General features: G+C 51.7%; 1 protein-coding gene across 1 annotated transcript in view; it reads right to left on the bottom strand.

Moving 5' to 3' along the window:
- Window positions 1-22,928, bottom strand: part of Cdh23 (cadherin related 23) — a 349,164-nt gene that overhangs the window by 145,461 nt on the left and 180,775 nt on the right. The window contains 3 exon segments of the mRNA XM_028776789.1: window positions 16,260-16,418; window positions 16,771-16,920; window positions 18,780-18,785. Of these exon segments, the coding sequence (XP_028632622.1) occupies window positions 16,260-16,418; window positions 16,771-16,920; window positions 18,780-18,785 (315 nt within the window).

The following is a 22,928-nucleotide window of genomic DNA, read 5'->3' on the forward strand; positions in this document are numbered from 1 at the left end:
GATTGACAATGGGGGGGTGAAGTAACAGGAGGAGGAGAGGGAAGAAGGAGAAGGATGAAGACATCATAGGAGGATAGGAAAAGGGAGGTGAGAGGGAGAATCCCTAGCTCTCAGTATACTGTCATATCTACCCTGAGCCTTAGTTTCTTCATCTGTGAAATATGGACAATAATCTACCCTGAGCCTCAGTTTCCTTATATGTGAAATGGGGACAATAGCAGTTGCCATCTCACAAGGCTGTGGTGGGGGTTGATGAACACAATTCACAGAGGGTGTTTTCTGCTGTGTCTGGCACAAGAGGACAACTCTCTAATGGAGCTAACATTGGTAGTTTTTGTTTTTTTAAAGAGTAATCTCATGTATCCCAGACTGGCCTCAGATTTGCTAAGTAGCCAAGGGTGACCTTGAACTTCTGATGCTCATGCATCTATTTGGTGCCTGTGGTACTGGGGACCGAATCCAGGGCTTTGGGTGAGCCAGGTACACACTCTGCCAAGCTCCATCCCTCGCCTCCCTATCCTGCCCTCAGCACACTCTCTGAGCTTCTCTGTGTGCGAACATCCTCAGCCCAGCCTTGCTGATTCCGGGACTGCACAGCAGAAGCTGGGCCAAGGTGAGGGGAGACATGGCGCCCACCCTGCTGGATTATCACCATGCCCGTCCCATAGGCAGGAAGGGTGGTTGGCAGGGGTGGGGAGGGATTGGTCCGACATGTCTGTCGCTGCCCCTGGGTACCAGAGTGACTTGCTTTATTTCCCTTTATTTTAAAATCTGGAAATAAAAATTGATGGGGAGCAAATCCGGCTCTGAACTTAAAGGAGTTGTCGTGGGGAAGCAATTACGCCGTGTCAAAGGCTGTCAGGGGGGACGGGAGCCGAGTATGCCAACTGCCTGGCGGTCCCCAGGGACTCTCGTTCAGTGGTGGTGGGAGGGGTCTCCAAGGCAGAGGGACAGCCAAGAATGTGAGCCTGGTGCCATGCACAACATTGTCTTTTAACAACTTGACGTCAACCTTTATGAGAAGCAGTAAGATAAGGGGTCTGAGGTGAAAAACCTCTTCTGGAGGCAGCCAGCTGGAGGCCGCCAGAACTGCGTTCCCTCCTGCTCAGTCCTTAGTGGTCCAGCACTGTTGTGAGAGATGCAGATGTGCTGACATTTTGACTCTGCCCCTAACATGGTCCCCACTTTAGGGGTGAAGCAAGCAAGCTTCAGAGGGATTAAGCAAGGCATTGAAGTCACACAGCACTGCTGAGATTCTCTGATGGGGTGGACAAAAGGTTTGCATAAGGAATTTCATGTTCGTGTGTGTGTGTGTGTGTGTGTGTGTGTGTGTGTGTGTAAGAAAGGAAATAGGTTTACCAAGTACATTACAAGAGGTAGCAGGCTGGGCAGAAACAAAGAGACTCTGCGTTTTGTGTGGGGTACACATGTGTGCATGCGTGTGCACATGTGTGCATGAGTGTGCGTGCATGTGGAGGATGGAGGGCAACCTTGAGTGTTGTTCTTCAGGAGCGTTACCCACTTTTTGTGTGGGTGCAAGGGATTCCAACTTAGGCCTTCACTTTTGCAAGACAAGTACACGCCATTTCCCAAATTTGCCTCCTTTTTAAGACAGTCTCGGTGATGACAGCTTTAAGGCAATAGATGGCTGCTTGTTTATGCATTAGGCACACTCAAGTGAGTCGGTTTGTCATTTTCTCCTCATTATCACGTCTGTCTTCCAGGTGAGTTGCTAAGGCCCCCAGGGAGACGAAGTGACTTGTTAAAGTCAGTGGACCGCAGTGTCAGAGTCAGAATTTGAACTCGGGTTTGCTAGAGAGCCTGTCTTGAACTGGCCATGTGACTCCGAGAAGTCACTCTCTGTCTTGTGCCCCAGTTCCCCTCACGGTATCAGGAAGGGGATTTTTCTAGCCCTGTCTGGGATGTCTACGGTTCTGGCCTCGCTGGACTGGCAAGTCAGCCTTCCCAGTCAAGGTTCAATATGAACCTGCATGGTGACCAACCACACAGGACAAGCAAGGACTCTTGGGAGTGCCAGAGGCAGCCTGGTCTCTTCACCATGCTTCTACTACCAATGGCGGTACATTCCCCACACAGAACGGACCCCCTGTGGCAGGAGGTTAGGAGTCTGAGGATGGTGTGATGAGGAACAGGGAGAGAAGGCCCCGCAGGAGGGAAGGGGTCATTCCAGGTGGACCATGTGAGCCCAGTAGAAGAGGCCATGGTCCTGGGATAGATGGTGCAAGGCGGGGTTGGGGTGAGATGGACGGTGGGTGGGGCTAGGGCACAGGGAAAAGATAGGAAAAGCTTCTAGGTCACACGGCCTGCCCCTACGTCCTCTTATCCAATTGTCCCTTTTGTTATCTATAAGTCACATCTGAAGGTGATGGAATTTGTCAGACGATTGCCCCTCCAGACGTGTCCACATCCTCATCCCAAAGGTATGCAGCTTTTGTAAAATGGCTTTGACAGGTGTAACTAAGCTAAGAATGAGGTCATAGTGGATTATCTGGCTGGGATTTAAATCCAATGACAAGTGTCATGGCAAGGTACACTTGGAAGGGGTGAGAAGGACCTATGCAGATAGAGGCAGAGGTTAGAGTTGCCTGTCTCTAGAGGCTAGAAGAGTCTCCTCCCAGGAGCCTTCAGGAAGGCTTGCCCTGTTCATCCCATGCTTTGACAGGAGCTAAGGAGGAAGGCCAGATACTTCCTGAGACCTGCCTACTGAAGGCCACAGATGAGGATGCAATCATTTGGCAGCAGAGTTGGGCTCCAGAGCTACTCAGGTGGAGCCAGGGGCCAAACAGGACCCTCAGGACTGGACACCAGATACAAATTCCCTGAGATAAGACCCAACTCCTGTTGTGACTCAAGACCACTCAATGAGCCTCCATGTCCCTAGATGGGGGGGGGGCAACAGTCTTGCTAAGGGGCAGCTCCAGGACACCTTCCTGCATACCACACTACTGGCGACATCACTATCACAGGGCCTGGAACCAGCACTTTGGGTCAACAGTATAGCATCCAAGAAGAGCACTCATGGACCCTTCTCAGAGGAGGACACTGGGGCCCTTCCTACGTGTCCATGGGCATCCGTGGGTGTCTACTTAGGCATCTCCTAAGTGCCTGATAGCACCAGAAGCCACAGAGCTACTAACAATGGCTCTAAGCTCATCTTTGGGCCCTGGGTACCACTTTATCTGAGAACTTGTGTACTGTGGGCTTTTGTTTAGAAGAGGCTGCAAGAATGACAGGGGAAGCCACCTCTTCGGAAGCTACTCTCACTTTCTATGGGTCAACACTCTTGTCTCCTGGCCCAGGCTGGGGTGGGGCTTGGCATCCATACTCGAATCTCCCAGCTGGATTGTGCCCATCCACCCAGGGCTCCAGTAGATGGCACTTCCCAGCAAGCTGCCTGCCCACCACCATTGTTTCCGGTGGCTTCTGAGGGAGGTTGACCTAGGCAGAGTCCTTAGGCTGGATGGAATATGGCAGCATGCTTGCTGTTTTCTCAGGTCCCACAGCTACAAGTGGCTTGGCATTCTACAATCAAGGACCAGGAAGACCAAGAGCTGAGCCCTGATTTGTCTGGCTTTCACATACACATGGTAAAGGAGGAAGAAGAGGAAGAGGAAGAAGAGGAAGAAGAGGAAGAGGAAGTAGAAGAAGAGGAAGAGGAGGAGGGAGAGGAGGAGGAAGAGGAAGTAGAGGAAGAAGAGGAAGAGGAGGAAGAGGAAGGAGAGGAAAAGGAAGTAGAGGAAGAAGAAGAGGAGGAGGAGGAAGTAGAGGAAGAGGGGGAAAGCAGGAAGAGGAAGATGATGAGGAAGAAGAAGATGAGGAAGAGGAGGAGGAAAAGGAGGAGGAGAAAGTAGAAGGAAGAAGAGGAGGGAGAGGAGGAAGAGGAGGAGGGAGGAGGAGGAAGTACAGGAAGAAGAGGGAGAGGAGGAAGAGAAGGAAGAGGAAGTAGAGGAAGAGAGGGAAAAGCAGGAGGAGGAAGATGATGAGGAAGAAGAGGATGAGGAAGAGGAGAAGGAAAAGGAAAATTAGGAGGAAGGGGAAGATGAGGAGGAGGAGGAAGAGGAGGAAGAAGAAGAGGAGGAAAGCCCTCTTTCAGCCCTTTCACAGACTCTTTTCTCTCATGCCCTTAGAAAATACGATTGAGTGACTTTTTTTTTCCTCAATCATATCTGATCACCAAGCAAAGCAAACTGGACACAGAAAAGCCATTTTCCTGGGGACATGGGAGGGGGGCTGGCTGGGCAGTGTGAGACATCTGTAATCAGAAAGACTTGGACCTCTCTATGGCCGTTATCAAGCTGGGCTTACATGGTAGAGGAGAGATGTGGGGACAGACACACATCTGAGGCTTAGTTAAGAGGGCCAGCATGTGCCAGGAGATGGGATGGAAGAGAAAAGACAGTCCAATCAACCCCCTGGAGGAGCAGCCTACCCAGGGCTACAGCTAGCCCACTGGGTCCCCTCCCTGAATCATCCACCCCATGCCCCCACCTCTGTGGGCTATCCAGGTGACAGGCAGCCTTTTAGACAAGTGGGAAGCTACAGGGGGTACCTGGATGTTGGGGGAAGGGGACTGACCATCAGGTGATTTGACGCATGGGTGACATGCCCCGTGCCTGCTGTCATTGGTGGGTGCTGATTGGGTTAACACATGTCGTTGCTAATGAACATATCGATTCTACATTCTCTTGTTGGCTCACTGAATGGCAAACCTCACATCTGATAGATTAGATACCCACCCGACTGCCTGACATCTCCATCACTCCAACTGCCGAGCCCTAATGGATTTTACAGTCCCACACAACATGAGAAATTAAGGTCAGAGTTCATGGCTGGGACTGTGTATCACTCCAGATCTGAGCTTAGCAGGGATCTGTAGCTCCCAGCCCTTTACTCTTCTGGGTTTTTAAACCCAGGGCTGCTCAGGGATAGCATATTGTACCTGTTAGGGACCAAGAAACAGTCCTGCCCCAGACTCATGACCTTTCAGCATCTCCTCTCTCTCCCCCACCCCGGCCCCCGCCCCCATCCCCTTCCCAGCTAGCTGTCAGATTAACCTCAAAGACTGGAGAAGTCCAGTCCTCTAAACCAGCCTAGAAGACAGAGGGCTCAACAGCATCCTCGTTCTGCAGATGCTGAGAGAGGGGGTTGAGGCTTACAAAGTGTCCCTCATCATTCAACCGGTCCAGGACCCCAATCTTCCACTTCTAGGTTGTAAGGACTTTGTGCGCACATTGGGAGCCCATGGGGTACTTCTGTCCAGTCTGGGCTCTCTGCTGGTGGGAAGACAGCTGGTAGGCAGAAGCTCTGATTCTGAGTTCTGCTGGGAAGCCGGTAATCTGTTATAAAAGGTGACAGCCATCTTGTGGCCCCATTAGAGATGTGTGTGTGTGTGTGTGTGTGTGTGTGTACATACATGTACATGGGGCCAGAGAGGTCAACCCCAACTGTCATTCTTTGGTGGAAGGAGGAGGTGGCAGTGGGGGTGGGGGCTTGCCACTTTGGGTTTTGAGACGGTCTCCCACTGACCTGGAACGCAAGAAGGCTGGGCTGGCTGGCCAGTAAGCCTAAGTTATCTGTCAATCTCTGTTTCCCCATGCCCCAACCCCACCCAAGGCTAGGCTTATAACCACATCCACTATACCAGCCCCCCCGCCCCCAGTTCTAGGAATTGAACCCCAGGTTTCTGTACCCCCAAAAGAAGCACAATTGAGCCATTTCCCCAGGCTAGCCATAGGTTTTGGCAGGTTCACAGGGAGAGAGGTCCAATCTCCTCAAAGAATCTTTGCTATTTCTTAAGGGAAGGCTATCCATACCCTAGAGACATAAGCTCACACCACCATCCACGGCTGAGATCTGGTCAGTGTCCATCTCTATAAAAACAAGGAGGCTTGTTTTGCCCTCAGTAGGGATATGATGAGCAGGGAAGGCGCTTTGTGGAGGAGGAAGGAGAGTGCGTGGACGAGCCGCCACCCGAAGCTCCTCACCGCTGAACTGCATTTATATGGGAGACAAACACACCTCAGTATGGTATAAGCAATTGTTGGGACGGGGGTGGGGGTGTTTCTGCTGCTGCCAGCTATACTGACCATTGCTGGTTCAAGGCAAAAACCATTCAATGTCACAGCTCAGCAGTAGCAGGACCAGGATAAAGCTGGTGGCCAAAGACTGGATGAAAATCTGTCACCACTACCACCATCATACAGCAGAGGTATGCACTTACATGGTACACTAGGGCCAGCCCCCAGTAGCTGCTCATAAAATCAGTCTAGTGTAGGTGTGCCCGACTGATGGCCCAGAGGCTGCATGTGTGGTCCAACAGAAAACCATAACATTTTTAAAAACATGATGAAAAATTATTTTTGTGTATATGTGTGATTTTTTCCTCTGTAATGTGATTGTGTGTTTCTCAGGCATGGATTTCATAGATGAAAACATCATGTTGTAATCTCATGCAGCGGAAGTACATGCATGCTTCTGCAACTCACGGGCTGTAGATTGGACACTCCTAGATTAAATGTGTACCCCTCCTCCAGTTCTTCCTCATCCAGTGAGGTCCAGGGAAGCCAAAACGGGTAGACACTAGATTCTAATGTGTACATTTTTTAAAAAAATTATGCACAGTAACATAGAATAGAAAATACTGGGGCATCAGAACATGTAGACATGTCCTGGGATCAGGAAATTAAATGGCCCCGTGGGGCATATGCCTCCAATGGGAGGCAGAGGCAGACACATTGTAAATTCAAGCCAGCCTGGTGTACACAGTGAGTTCTAGGCCAGCCAGGGTTATATGGTAAGATCCTGTCTCCAAAGCAAAGCAAAACAAAACAAAACAAAACAAAACACACCAAAGCCTGGAAATCACTAGGTAAGTCAGCACCTAAAGGACTTCGAGCCATGCTTGCAGAAGTATGGCTCCTGCCCCTCCCACAGCTACACAGCTGGGTCAGTCAACTCTGAGCCTCGCCCCCAGCCCCACTTCTCCCTCAGTCTACGAGAGAGTGAGAGAGCCGTTCTTCGAGCCGCTGTCTAGCCGGATTCATCTGAGGCCCCGTTGTCTCCTTACCTAGTATTTCAGTCTCCTCCCCTACCTAGCCTGGGAACCTTCCCAGCTCCCAGCCCAGAGCTCCTTGGCACAGGCCTTTGGTTTGCAGTATTTACGAACTTGCTCCAGTCCTGGCCACGTGTCTAGCCATCCTCTGTCCCTTTGCCCACGGGGTCTATTTTCTTTGCTCCAGTGTTCTTAGTACAATTGCCTGAGCAAGGAACAATCAGAGGCCAGCCTACGGAAGGGTGACTTCTGGGTTGAAACTCTAGGTGCAGGAGGGGACCGTCTGGGGGCAGGTGATCACACACCAGTGTGAGAGGCTTAGAGAGCACTCAGCTGAGTCCTTTCGTTTTCTGGAAGAGGATACCAAGGTCCCTGGTGAGGGACTGCTCAAGGTCACCCATGGGTAGCTCTACTTTTACAGAACTCAGGACCTACAATGACGCTGATTAGGAAGTGGGGTGGAGGACTTAGGGTCGACACAAGTAGGATTCGACCCTTGCCTCAGCTTCTCTGGAGCTGGCTGCTCTGGTGAGCTACCGGCTTTCCTGGAACGGGTCTTCTCTACCATCATATAGACGAGTTGAAGCACCCAAGCGTCCCTCAACTCCTGAGATCCAACCACCCAGGATGCTACTGAGTATCCTTTGGCTTTAACATCGAGGCAGAGACAGGAGGCCATCAGCATCTCCTCACACTGAGGCTGCTGGGTTCTGGGGACACCTGTGACAGAAGCTGTACAGCTCTGCAGAGCCCAGCAGCAATTCGGTAAAAATCGATGTGCTGAATGAAAGGCTGATTCTCCCAGAACCAGCATCAGCCAGGCCGGCGCACTTCAAGGGCAGAGGTAGGGGATCATGGCTTTATACCCTAAAGCAGCCCACGAGCTGGAAGTCCCAGTGGCATCTTTCCTCACTTCCTCTTCTCCAGCAATCCCAGCAGCCTCCCTGCTCAGAACTCTCCTGAGCACCTTGTCTTAACTTGGAACTCCATCCTATTTTGGTTTTAGGATTGATATTTAGATGAAGAAGATAAACACAGGCCCCGGAAGCACTGAGGCCTGACAGCTAGAGGAACTCCGACCTGTCAATCACTTTCAGCAGCTCAGCCTATGAGGCTCAGTCCTCCCCCCGCCACACACACACATATTCCAACACACAAACTCTAACAGGACATGAACCAAGTGCCCACTAAAGAGGTCCCGAGGGACAGCCTTAGGCATCCTTCAAATGGAGGGACCCGTGTGTCCACACAGGCTTCTAGGTCAGCTTGGGAGCTGGGCCAGTGACCTGCTATTTCCTGGTCTTTTCACCTTCCCTCCTCCTCTCCCCCCTTCTCTCCCTCCCCAGGCTGCAGATAAAGAATTCAATTTTCTTTTAAATGGTGGGGAAATTGGAAGAGATTTTGTTCTGTTTAAGCACAGCTGGAGTCTCAGGTCTCTAGGGCTTCCAGAACGAGGAGGTCAATTAAGATGCCAGTGGTAAAGGGTGGGGGGAGGGGTGGGCAGTGGTAAAGGGTGGGGGAGGGGTGGGGGAGGAGAACGGGGAAGGAGCCTGTGGGAAGGGCTGATGAGGAGTAGGGGGCGGGAGGGATTCTAAGTTACCATAGCAGGGCTGTCTTCCCAAGGTTGACCCCCTATCTTTTGTGGGATTTGGTAAACTATCCAGATGGGCCTACCCATTGGGCTGAGCAAGCAGACTCCCTGACTCATAATTCATACTGTGACTTCTGCTGGCAGTTGTATGCCATGGTAGAATCAAGTTGAATGAAAGCCATCAGGAGCAGGGAGCTGGGCTGTTCTAGAAAGCCTGGGACAGCTGGTGGACACCTCAGACAGACACTAGGACACTGGGTCAGCTCTGGGATCACTTGCTCACTGCAGACCCTGGACTGTGACCCTGAGGAGATGCTGATAAGGTAGGAACCCTGGTCTGTCATGGCATAGAGCATGAGTCCAGAACCCACGGAGGCAGCAGCCTGCCCTGGGAGCCTGCTGGGAAAAGGGAGGCGTGCTTGCTGCCCTGCATGTGGGCCCCAGGGGCCCCTTTCTCCATGAAGGTCCCTGGTCAGTTGAGGGAGGGCGGCACCAAGGTGGGTTTGATTGACAGGTAAAGCCCAGATCCCAGGTGAGCTGGGGGAGGGGATTATGCAGGAGGAAAGGTGACCCTCGCTCCCCATCCAGGCAGCAGAAAGGTCCCCCTCAATTCTCACCATGCTCTCCTGTAGCTGACAGCTCACCTTCTACCCTGCCTGCCTCCACCTCTGTCCTCTAGCCTTGGTTCCTGGCCTTCAGCCTGCCTCTTTGAAGCCCTCCCTGCCCTGAGAAGAATCCTCAGAAGATGTCAGGATGACTCTCTATTTTGGGCTGAACCAAAGTCAAGTTCTAGACAGGGGATAAGACTGGCCTAGGGTCACATAGAAGGTCAGTTCCTGACTCATGGGATCATCCAGCCCAGATAAAGACTGGATGATCCAGTCCTGACTCATCCAGCCCAGAAAAGCATTCACACTTGAAAAAAAAAAAAAAAAAAAAAACCATTGACTGACTGAGTAACCTAGGGTAACAGTTTACCAGCTTTGTGCCTCAGTTTCCCCATAAGGCCTTTGGCCACTCGTTCTCCTGCCACACGCCCCCAACAAGTTTCCTTAGATCCTTCATCCACTTACGCAGGACTCACAGCTACTGTATGTGTAGGTCCCTGAGAAGAAGCCCGTTGAGGAGCAGGAGAGGGCCTGGGGGAGGGGGAGGGAGCATGGAAGGAGAGATGGGTGTGTGCTGGAGGGCTTCCTATTGGAGGTGGGCATAGTGGGCTGGCTCTTACAGTCAAGGGGATTGATAAACTGAGGGAAGGTGCAGCAGATACTGGGACAGGAAAGGCTGAGGATCTGAGGGAGGACAGAGGGATTGGGATGCAGGAGAGCAGGTGAGGGGGCGATAGCCAGGGCCTGGTTTGCTGGGGCATTGAATGCCAACCCAGGTCCAGAGTGCTTAAACTCAGCTGCCAGCGAGTGTCTAGGGCAGGGGTTCTCAACCTTCCTAATGCCTCATATTGACATTGAGGCCCTTTGACACAGTGCTCCATATTGTGGTGACCCCCAACTATAAAATTATTTTCATTGCTACTTCATGGTTGTAATTTTGCTACTGTCATGAATCATACATCATAATGTAAATATCTGAGATGTGGATGGTTTTAGGAGACTTCTCTGAAAAGGTTGTTCAACCCTCAAAGAGGTTGTGATCCAGGTGGAGAACCCCTGGTCTAGGGGCAGCTAGGATGTCCTGTTTCTCCAGGAGAGTCCTGTGGAGGTGATCCCTCCTGGCCCTGCTGATGGATTACCAGCCCTGGGGAGTCTCGGTATCTCTGACCACAGAATCCACAAGATTTAAGGATATGATCATGATTTCCAATATGGCAATCGGCCCAGAGAAAAGCTTCGTGTGAACAGAGGGAGTAGCCATGTGCACAGCAGGCAGGAACTGAGTGTTAGCAAGAACTGTGGAGAGCTCCTGAGTAGCTTTTCTTAAGATTTATTATGTATACAGTGCTCTGCCTGTATGTACACCTGTCTGCCAGAAGAGGGCACCAGATCCTGTTATAGATGGTTGTGAGCCACCATGTGGTTGCTGGGAATTGAACTCAGGATCGCTGGAAGACCATGACTGCTCTTAACCTCTGAGCCATCTCTCCAGCCCCCTCCTGAGTTTCTTTTAAGTGGGAAATCAGACAACTCCAGTAGACAGGACAAACTCCTTGATATGCAGGGCCAGCCCAGCAGGAGCTGAAGGGCCCTGTTCAAACAGCAGGGAGAATTTCAGGTTAAGGCAGTGCAGGGACGTTTGAAGACCAGGTCCCTGAGCACCTGCACAAGCCCCACGCACCCTGCAGCACCCGCTCTCTGCTCTTCCAAGAATCTCGTCCTGTCCCCCTGGCTCTTCAAGCCTCGACTGTGTTTGGCGCCTTGAGGCTGTGTGTTGGGCTCCTGTGCCTGATATAGGCAAGAGCTCCGTGTGCAAAAGGAGGAGACCTGGAGGCTGGAGAGTCAAAGGACATGAAGGAGGGACATGGAGAGCTCTGGAGACCCAAAGTGTGGCAGCCAGTGCTTTCTAGCTGTGTGGGCAGCTGGGGATGACAATCAAAGCTGTCACCCACCCAAGGCACTCCATGCTTGAGCTGTTCTGTCTCTTGTTTAAAATTATTTACTTTTATGTGTAGGGGTGTTTTCCTGCACGCATGCATGCCTCATACCCATAGGGCCACCAAAAGATGTTGTATACCCTTGAGTTACAGACGGTTGTGAGCCACCATGTGGGTGCTGGGAATTGAACTCAGGACCTCTGGAAGAGCGGCCAGTGCTCTTAACCCCTGAGCCATCTCTCCAGCCCTGTCTGTTAACTATGAGATGATTATTAGTCCATCACCCCCACATCACATTATGGAGTCTGTGGGACCAGGACACAGTGAAGCACCTACATGGGGTCAGGCTCAGCCATCAGCAAAGCTAGGACAGGAACCTAGGTCTCCAGTCTCAGAGCTTTGTTCTTAGCCAGCATCCTCCTGCAGTAGTTGATATAGTTCTAGAAGGTCCCCCACTGAGGCTATGGAGGAATGTGTCCTCTTCCTGGGAACAGAGGGATGGGAAGGACCTGGGGTGAGTTTGAGGGAGCACCACCTGAAGTAGAGGCAAGGGATGGCCTCCTCAGATTCCCTGTCTTGGCTCTAAGTTCAATTGCTTAGGCTCGACAGAAGGAGTGGCCAGGGGCAGGGAGTCCCTGACCCTGCAGGCTTGGGTGCTGGCATTCACAGAGCTGGGGGCCAGGCCTTGCAGCTGATAGGAGAGGCCCGCTATATTAGAAGTCTATCCTCAGAGCTTGACTGTACAGCATAGAAGTTGGCCTCCATGGAGGACAGCCTGGGGCAATGATATGATTTCCCCTTTTCTTTGGGTATCTGTGAGGAGGAAGAAGAGGAGGAGCAGAAGGAGGAAGAGAAGGAAGAAGGCAAGGAAGAGGAGGAGTAGAAAAAGGAGAAGGAAGAGAAGGAGGAGGAAGAGGAGGAGGAGGAGGAGGAGGCAGAGAAGACAAAGAGTATAGGGACTCTGTGTTGACAGACAGCGTGGAAAGGCCAGCTTGACTGGGGAGAATGTGGTTAGTTCTGGGCTCAGGAAGTCTAGGTCATCATGGGCTTCTTCCCCAAGCTTCCAGACCAGAGGCTGGAGAGAGAGGGACAGAGCAGATGAGAGGCCCCAGAGGCAGTGGGTGGGATGGGCTTTGGGAGGGTGGGAGGTGTAGCTTATAGCCAGGGAGCTACCCCTGCCTCTGGGGCTGAGTGAAATGGAACAGAAAACCTTCCTTGCATGTCACTGAGGCCTCTAGAGGCTCAGTGACCGCATTGCTGGGGCAGGGGCAGGGGCAGGGGCAGGGGCAGGGGCAGGGGCAGGTGCAGGGCCAGGGGCAGGACGCTAAGGGAGACACCTAGTGGGGTCCTCTGCTGTGGGGAGACTCTGTTGAGAACACTGGTATGACCAGGAGCTCTCCTGAATGAGCTGAGCGTCCACAGGAAGCTCTCCATGCACCTTTGGGACCGCCCTCCTCAGCAGGAAGCATCCCCAGGACTCAGAGGAAGAAATTGAGGTCTCACAGCTTGTCACTACCAAGTCTATCACAGAAAACCTAATGCTTGCCCTCAGCTCCCGGAGTGGCAGATAAGCCAACCATAATATAAAATGCTATGTGTACATCCTGTACCATTCACGCCCTGGCATCATACTGGTGACCAAGGTGGCACTTCTTTCTCACTGTGTAGGAAAGGTAGCAGAGTCCCAAAGAAAGTGGCCTGTGACCGGAAAGCAGGAGTCTAGGTCCTCCTGGATGACTTACGGCCCAGAGATCAAAGTAGCCTCATCTGAGTGTACTGGAAGACAGAGTGAGACAGGAGCCTGCCTGTAGCTGGGAGCTACTCTACTCTGCACAGGGTTACAGTGACCCTCCCAGTTAGTCAAATGCCACCCACAGAGAACCAGCAAGGGCACGGAAGCGATTTGGCCACACTACCTGAACGCCAGTCCAGTGGGCTTCCTGGAGTAAATGCCAATTTGCAAGGAAGAGAGACATTTGAGGGCTCTGGCCCCCTGCACACCACACCCCTCACCACAGGCCCTGTGCACATGCCGGTCTGGTTTCCCTCTCCAGAATGTCCCCCCTTCTCCTTGGTTATCTGGTAATGTCTACTTTAGTGCCTCTTTCTCAGAGAAGAAGTCCTTGACCGTAATCAAGGTCAGGTGCCCCATATCCATCCTAAAGAACACAGGACTTGGTCCTCAGAGGCCATCCCACCCAGGCATCCCCATCATCCCCATCCCCAGCACAAGTGCTTTGGCAGCAGCCCCAGGAAACATTCCTAAGGGCAGACCCAAGCAAGCAACCAGAACGGGGCTCAAGGTCATACTCTGACCTCCGGGTCCCTGCTCTCTAACATAGTGGAGAGCACTGTAGACCTTTAAACAGGGCTCCAGAAGCCCAGCCAGCAGAGAAATGAGAGGCTGGGCTCCACTGGTCCATCTAGGATCCCCAGACTGGTGGCCACAGCTAGCTTCCCCTGGCTATTGCCATGCCATGGCTTCCCCAGCACAGGTGGCAGGGTGGGGGCTGGGCAAACGCCTTGCAGCAGGCTCCCTTCAGCCTGTGGTGCGAATTAAAACATCTTCCTTTTCCTTTATAATTTTTTTCCTGACACAACTGCCCATGAAACATTTTAATAACACCATGGAAAAGGTCAGGGAGAAGGAATTTTATGGTCTCTGAGCAAGCAGCTGTAATGGTGGCCCCTTGGGAGGTCGGCAGAGCTAAAGGGGCGTGGCCAAGGTCTAAAGGGGCGTGGCCAAGATAAGGGTGGAGCTTGAATGTGAGGGTGGAGGCGGGGCTGTGGTCAGAAAACCTGCTACCTGCCCAGAGCTGGGTAACACCTAGGGGTGACAGAGAGCTGACTGTTGTGGGAGCCACCCATGGCTACACTTGTAACTTCCATCTCTACAACTTTGGGTCCGTCGTACCCATTTTTCAGATTTAGAGAGGACATGAAGACAAGCTTAGAGGGACAGGGACAGAGCCGCCCTCAGCAAAAGTCTGAGACTGAGATCCACAGCTTAGCACCATGTCTAAAAGCTCCACAGCTTCGCGGTTCCACAGTCCTGGAATCGGGGCGGTGGGGCTGGGGTGGGGACGCGGGAAGGCAGCGGACGGCCATTTCTGACAGCCACGTGCAAAGACCAAGAAAGGCAGGGAGGAGAGCGAGCGGGACTAGAGGCAGAGTTAGGTAGGTCTGTAGCAGGCTCGGGCCTATTGACGCTCTGGGAATATTAGCTTGAAGGGCTTAACTCATGGTCACCAGAGACTGACAGACTGCTCGGCTCCTGCCTTAATCTCAGGCCTACGGTGTTCCAAACACTTCCACCATCTACAGCAGAGGTTCTCAACCTGGGGGGCCAGACCCCCGTGGACATCAAATGACCCTTCCACAGAGGTCGCAGACTAGAGATCCTGCATATCAGATGTTTACATTAGGATTTGTAATGGTAGCAAAATTAGTTAGGAAGCAGCAACAGAGGAATTTCATGGTTGGGGGTCACCACAACGTGAAGAACTGAATTAAAGGGTCACAGCACTAGACAAGTTGAGAAACGTTCATCTACAAGCATGTCGAATACAAACAGAATTCTGCTCCCAGCCAGGACTCCAGGAACGAGTGCCCTTCTACCACCCGGCCTGGATCACACTCGAGAATTCTCTGTCACATGGTCCTTGACCTATGCACATGGCCACTGTCTCCTGCCTGGTTTTATCACAGACTGTTTGGCACCCTTCCCCTTGACATTCCATGGTATGTGTGAGACACGTACTAGAGCCCAGGAGGCTGGAGTCTTTTGTACATCTTGTTGGGTTGGACCTAGGAGGTTGGGGAGGGCCCAGGAGCCCAAGGCGATGGGTGATAGATTGCTCAGGCACTGCAGTAAAGACTGGGGCAGCCCTGGGCTGGGAAGCAGTGGATTCGGAGAACAGCCACAGCAGGCTCATGGTTTCCATCTGACGGCCTGACTAGCTAAACATCTGTTTGAAATATTAATAACTGTCAGATGGAAAGGCCTGGGGGTGCAATGTTGCTCCAGACCATCTGTCTGCAGAGTAAACACACTTCAGGGTGGGGGGCCCGCTATGGCAGGCTACAGCAGCTTGGAGCAAGAAATGGCAGCAAAGCCTTTGTGGGTCTCTCATGCATAGGGAGAGGGATGTGGTAACCTAACATTTATTGACTGCCTGTGATGGGTCGGACCCTGGACTTATATAGCAGCTCCTACCGTATTGATCTGCTCGGTGGCCTATTCAACTTTATAATGGATGCCCCTTTTACATCGTCAGCCCATATAATCCAAATAGAACCAACCTCGAAGGGCTAGCTCTGCTAAGGAAAGTGTGACCCAGAGCTGGCGTGTCAGAATCATGACAGTTGGTGCCAGGATGAACATGTTGAGTGAGGTCAGTTTTAGGGGACTGGTTGGGTTATGGAAAAAATTTTTTTTCTTCCACTAGCATTGATAAGCTGGCAAGAAATCTGGAGTTATTGTGACCACCTCAGGCACTCACAAAAAAAAAAAAAGCTAAGCTGGGGCTACTAATGACAGATTATTGTTTACATGAACACCTGGATACAGCCATGCCTGAACTCACCTGTAATGTCAAGTTACATGAGCCGATACTTTCTCATTTGAACTATATAAGAGTTTCTGCCTCTTGCAGTCAAGAGTCTTGACTGGCATACACACAGTAAACTCAGGTGAGGATGGGGGCTTGTCAAAGGTCAAAGGTATCAGAGGCTTCCTAGGCAGCTTCAAGGAGCTGCCGTACTCAGAGACCGGGAGGGTCATTCTCTTCAGAGATGGCTCAATACTCAGTCCATTGATTACACGGGGTTTCTAGGTCTCCCGGACCATCTGGGATGCATGCCTTTTAGGGAAAATAAAGAAAAGGGAAGCATCCTTCTCCATTTTATTGCTCCAATGGCTGGTCCATTCTCCCTGTTCCAAGAAGAGTCTGGATACCATCATTCACCAACCAACACGTTCTGATACCCAGATGCTGAGTGTCCCTGGGGATATTCAAGAGCTTATGGCCCCCGTGGACATGGAGACTTACCAGGACTGTCAGCACGGAGGTCCCCACGGTGATGTTCTCATACAGGCTGACATTGTAGAGGGGCTGGCTGAAGATGGGCCGGTTGTCATTTTCATTGATGAGCGTAATCTTCACCTTGGCGTAGCCCACGTGGTCGGGTACGCTCTCGTTGGCAAAGAGCTGGAGATGCAGAGTAGAGGTGTGTGAGCCCCCATGTATCTCTGGAGCTTTCACTGTCTCCCAGGAGACCTCTCTGTGCCTTGGCTGGTTCTAACCATGAGCGTCTGCTAGAGTCAAGGCTGATGCCATCTCTGTTCTCTGAGCCCCTTCACAGGCCCTTCTTCAGGTAAGGAGTAGTTCTGGGGGCTGGACTGTGCTGGCCAGGGTGGGTCGCAGGGACACCAGAGATGGTGATTTTCTTCCAAAGGCATAGCCTTACTTTCCTTGAGAATTTAGCCCCTGCTATTGTACCCTCTTCAGCCTTCCCTTCCACCTCCCCAGATGGCCCCAGGAGATGCTGAAGGAAGCTTACATCAAAGTCGTATCTGTCCACGGTCTCGTAGTCCAGCGGGATTGCCACTCGGATGCGGATGTCCGCTTTCCCTTGGACGGAGGTTGGGGAGATGATGAAGTGGTGGGAGTTGTTGCCCACCAGGTACACCTCAAACATGCTGTTCAGACCCTGCGTGAGAGCAAAGAAGCCATTTGCAAAGGGTGCAGAAGGTCAAGGGGTGGAGCCAGGCTGGAGAGGTAGAGGATGCTGGAGGGTGACCTCAGCAACCTCACTTGGCTTTGCGGTGCCATGGAGGCGGAATGAGCTAGGGAGGGTCTTCCTGCCTGCTGGTCAGCTCTGTCTCCACCTCTAAGGCCCAATGAGCCTCCTCTGGCTCCTTCTGTCATCTTGTGTCCCTCTCCATGTCTGGTTCATTTCCTACCTCCCGGTCCTTTCTCCACTAAGGGATGCCAAAGAAGGAGAGGAATCTGCCAGGATTAAAACCTGTAGGGAGTGCTGAAGAGATGGCTCAATGCTCACACAGTAAATGGGTTTGCTACCAAGCCCAAAGACATGAGTTCAATCCCCGGGACCCACATAGTCGACGAGAAGTGATTCCAACATATTGTCCTCTGATTTCCACATGCATGTCGTGACACCTACAGGCCTCTCCATCACTGACTAAACAAGTAAATGTAAAATTAAAAAAAATAATAATAAAAATAAAAGACCCAGGGGAGATGAAGGGAGAGTTGAGAACCGGGAAGTAGAGAAAGAAAAAAATAAATAAATGAGGTGGCTACGGTGGGCTGGGACTGAAGAGGACAGGAAAAATGTGTTAAGGAGAGCGCTGGGCTGCTATGCATGACATGGGGGTGACCGAGGAATCTAGCAAACAAAGAACACTACTGTGTGCCTCACACCCCAGAGATCCGCATTGGGGCTGCTGCATCAGCCACACTAGTCTGTTGTTCTGGGGTTCAGTGTGCAGACTTTTCTCCTACCTCAGTATTTTACCTCACTCACTTTTCCCTTAGGTCCTTATGCATACTAGGCAAGGAGGCTCATAGGAGTGGAGGCAGGGCTCATGATCACGTGATCTCAGCTCAGGGGAGCAGAGCCAAGACTGAAGTGAAGAGGAAGTAGAACTCGCTGACTGAGTCTGGCTGGCCCTTCCTTCTTCCTAGGGAACTCCTCTCCATGGGGAGTGTACCCCATCAGGTGTGTCTGTCTGGCCCTGACTATAATGTTTAGTGATCACTGACCTGAGATGAGTTTCTGGTTCCTATGTAACCCATCTGTCTGATGCTCCACCCGAATAGACAGGCCGCTTGTGGTTGAACATAGGGCTACAGCATTATCATGAAACTGAGATTTTGGGGAACTCCCTTCTGCTAGATCTTCATGGTGAGAGGATCCCACCAGGCATCTCTGGCCCCATAAGTCTTTCCATGCAGACCTGACTCTGTCCCTTTCACCAGGGCAGGGATTCTGAGTTGCTACAGAAGCCAGGGATCAGGCACCGGACCCCACTGGGGCGGGCCTTGGAGCATCTCACTGGACTAGCAAGGTGAGGCACTTATGCTGATCTGTTCTCAGAGCCAGGGACAACTCTCCTGTCTCTGGAATAGAGATTGTGAACAGTATCTGGAGGCTAAGCACTCTCAGCCCTGTTTGGCCTATTCTGGGGTCACAGCAGGTTGGGAGGGCACTCCAGAGCCCCCAGCCCAGCCTAGCTTCCAGGAAACTGCTGTACAGACAGTGCTACTCTGAGCCTCTTGGATTGCAGAATTTTAAGGTCTCTCTGGTAGGATCCATCCCATCAGCTGGAGGGGACCAATTAAATGCCCGAAAGGACACTAATAGCAAAGGCAATGGAGCATGACAGTTCTAAACAGGCGACAGCAATAGCTGTCTCCTGTGAACCCTAGCCTCTTGACCACAGCGCTGAGGCCTGAGGAGCTGGGAGTGTCTGGACTGTGCCTGCTAGGGCAGAGGAAGGTTCTCTGTGGTGCTCCCCACCCCCAGGCCTCTCTGCCCTCACTTACCAAGTTCTGTCCAAGGAACCCGTCAGTCAAAGGACAAGGAGGAGCCAGAGGGAGAGCCGCACAGGGAGAAAGGAAGGAAACAGAGAGAGAAGACAGTGAATCACAGGGGAAAGAAGAGGGCTAGAAGGGACACTGGGAGCCTAGCCTGTGGTAAAGGACAGAGCCCTCAGGCCTGAGTCCACAGCTAAGGCAGGGATGCTGGAGGTTGGAGCACGGGCAAGGTAGGGAAGGGGAGGTCATGGGAGGTTGTGCCCTCCTGCAGCCCAGGTGTCACCAGAGCGAGCTGTGAGGTGAGGGGTATGGCCCCACATTCTGCTTCCAGGAGCCTGGAGAGAAACCCTGTAGAAATCAGCCCCCACCACTGCCAACCTTGTATTTCCCTAACATTCAGAAAATGAAGGAGGAGGAAGAGGAGGAGGAGGAAGAGGAGGAAGAGGGCAAGGAAGAGAAGGAGGAGGAAGAAGAGGAGGAAGAAGAGGAGAGGGATGAAGAGGAAGAGGAGGAAAAGGAGGAGGAACAAGAAGAGGAGGAAGAGGAGAAAGAAGAAGAAAAAGAAGAAGGAGAAGGAGGAGGAGGAGGAGGAGGAGGAGGAGGAGAAGGAGAAGGAGAAAAAGAACAAGAAGAAGAAAGAGAAGAAGAAGAAAAGCCAGAAACGTAGGAAAATGTTCCAACTGTTTCATGCCACTCCCCAGGGGTGGCCCCTCATCCTGTTCTCAGACCCTTAACCCAAGAGGCCCACTCTTAGTATTCTGTCTAAACTCCACCTCCACAGTTACCTGACAGCGGCCAGGTATGCTCCGCCCCACAGTTACCTGGCAACAGGCAGGTAGCCCTGCCCACTATAAAAGGGGCTGCCTGCCCCCTCCTCACTCTCTTGTTCCTCTCATTCCCCTTGACCCCGCCAGCAGGTTCGCTGTCCCCTCTCCCTTCCCCCTTCCCTTTCCCCTCTCTCCACGTGGTCATGGCCGGCCCCTACTCCTGTCCTCCTGCCTTCTCTCTCTCTCTCTCTCTCTCTCTCTCTCTCTCTCTCTCTCTTAATAAACTCCCCCTCGTGGAACTGTCTGGTCTGCTGTGATCTGTCCAAGCTGAGCATGAGAATATTACATTTGGTGCATCGGCCGGCTGAACTGACTTCCCTGGGCACCGTGCGGCTTGTGTGGCTCTCGGCACTGCTGCCACTGAGATGGAGGCCCATGTGGTCTGCCATTCCTGCCACTGAAACCTTGCCAACCCAGCAGGCACACCGCCACGAAACAGCAGCAGCAGCAGCAGCTACACCTCTGTGCCGCCCGTCATTTTCACCACCGTGCCCGCTGAGACTCGCCAAACTTCCAGCACGCGAGCTGTGCTGCTGTGGCCCACCACTTCCACACTCGGTGCTCTACCGCATGGGTTAGATAGCCAAACAGATGTGCAGGTCCCCGGTTCCACATTCCAGATACCAGACTGTAAAAGCTCTTATGCACACACGGGCTTTTAATCAGTAGGGAGTTTCTGGTCCGTGTGAGGGACCCTGAACTCCCGGTTAGCGTCTAGCCACTGCTTCCTGGACTACAGGGTTGGCTTTTTTGCCCCAGTACACCTGACTGGCCTCTAGCTGATCTGTCACTTAGGACATTGGCCCGTTGGGTGGTTTTTCCCTCGAAGGTAGCTCCCAGCTTCCTCTAAGCTCAGCTGCTAGAAACCCTGGTACCGGGTGGGTGAGAGCTACTTTCTGGCAGGCTCCAGGAGCCCCACTGAGGCCCCCAGATATTCTCGTGATGACCTGATTATCTGGCCTGAGCCTGATTTTCGTTGCCAGTTTTTTCTTTTGGGATGCCAAATGATAAGTTGGTAATAGCCACGGTCACCTAATAGGCACGTTGTCTTCGTCCGTACCCACAGACATACTGCCAGCAGTCTGATAACTAGAAAGAAATTCCCTATACCCCTTTCCATGTGTTCTACCTGCTCCTCACCCAAGGTTCTACCCCACACCTCTTTCTAATCTTTCCTTTTTAATTAATTAAACCAAAATGGGGGAATTGCTGTGATCCTAGCGGATGTCTGCAGGTTCCACACTCAGTAGCCTAGGCTAGAACTGGTAAGCTTCCCTGTCCCCCACTGGCCAGAGTCCACATGGTCCCAGGGAAGATTTCTTGAGCTAGAAGCAAACCCTGTCTTTCCCTGAACCTCGTTATGATTGCTCCCCTTGGATGGGACACTTCCCCTCTCCTCTTGAGACAGTTTCTTGCTGCTGAGTACCCCAGGCCAGGCCTGGACAGACTGTTTTCTCTCAGGAACACCGACTCCGACCTTAGTCCCCAGCGTGTCTCTTCTAAGGGAAAGCCTTTCACACCCTTTCCCCTTCGCCTCCTTCATCACTTGTGGCCACCTGGACACACTCAGTTCCAGTTGCCTGGAAAGCCAGTGGGTTCAACACCCGGCTCGCTCCCTCCCCTTTCGCCTCTGCGGCCAGTCTGATGGTTTGCCTGCTCCCTTCCCTCTGTGGTTTTTAGCTCTGCTCTGGGTCTTCCCCTTACATCCTGCTGCCCGGGGACCTGTAAAGTGTTAGTGCCTTCCACCACAAAAACTAACGTTGCGGTGATACGGGACATGCTTACTTTTCCTAACTGCAGCCACCAGAGTCACTGGGCAGTGACTTCCGGGTGCTAGCAGGAAGTCCCGCCCTGTCACTGCCACTCGCAGACCTGACCCTCCCGTGACACCTTTGGCTCACATCTCTAAACTGCCAGCCATACTATCCAGCTTTCTTAGCCAAATGTTTCTGTGCTAATACAAAAATATGCTTTTCTCTTCCTATGCAACCCGCCAAAGTTACTTAAGACTCTTTCCTAACCCGTTTTGATAGATTTTTATTCAGTTACAACCAATCCTTATGGCTCTCAATCTTGTCAGAAGTCTGCTAACAGTATATTTTAAGTTTATGGCCGACAGAATGCCCAAAGCCTCTAACAAGTTACTCAAGATGGTTTCAGAAGACTCGGACACCGGACTCTGAGAACATACAGCCTGGATTGTATGTGGACAAACGGAATGGGACACCCGGAGTCAAATGACTTGGCTCAATCAAGGTAAGTCATTTCTCATATCACGTGTATCCATTCCACAGAAAAAAGCCCTGCGTTTTCTGAATGCAGGGCTTTTTTCTGTGCTTGGAAGACAAACTGACTTCACCCAAGAGACTATGGAAACCATGGGAACTGTTGGCTAGTGGACTCTGTCATTTTTTAAGAATAATATATAACTGGTAGATTGTTGTTTACTCTTTATCAGACTTCTGACTACACTGACAGCTAAGCTTTCACAGACATTATCTGTTACTTCATTACCTAAACTCAGTTGCCATCAGTTAAATGCTCCATAGTTCCTCCTCTTACTATCCCACTGTCCTAAATCATCTGAGTTCCTACAAACTTGCTTAACTCTAAAATATTCCACTATACAACCCAACAAAGGTTCATCTTAGAGACTGCTCGTGTTGTTAACTCATGCTGTTATCTGTTTTGTAAACTTTGCTACAGGAAACCCACTCAAATCTACCTCTCATGGACCAAATAGATACAATCCAGATAAGTAAAGGTCCCACTCACTACCTATAACAAAGGGTAGGATCCCTCTGGGTTTCAAATATGCATCTTTTAAAAAATTTTTTTCTTTCTCCAAGTGTTCTTAATAATCTTATTTCCTACATCTTGTCAAGTCCAGGTACATCCAGAACAGCTCCAGAGAAGCAACTTCCTCCAGATGCTCCATCTCCTGCCACACACACGGCTGCTTCTACTGGACCTGTTCCTTCTGGCCTATCCTCAGAAGGCTCCACAGACCCTGGACGACAGAAAACAGCCAGCTCTCCTAAGACCAGACAAACATCTCCCATATCCATTCTTCTAGGTTCCCCCTAGAGACACGTCGCCCCCAATGCCAGAAGGAAGTAGCCAGATTTCACGACAACCCTATTCCTGCTTCGCCATCACCTCTTTCTAATTTTTCTTTTTTAATTAAACCAAAATGTGGAAATGTTAGTATTCTGTCTAAACTTCACCTCCACAGTTACCTGACAGCGGCCAGGTACGCTCCTCCCCACAGTTACCTGGCAACAGGCAGGTAGGCCTGCCCACTATAAAAGGGGCTACCTGCCCCCTCCTC

Source organism: Grammomys surdaster, unplaced genomic scaffold (genome assembly GCF_004785775.1).
Source record: "Grammomys surdaster isolate TR1022 unplaced genomic scaffold, NIH_TR_1.0 273, whole genome shotgun sequence".
NCBI lineage: Eukaryota > Metazoa > Chordata > Mammalia > Rodentia > Muridae > Grammomys > Grammomys surdaster.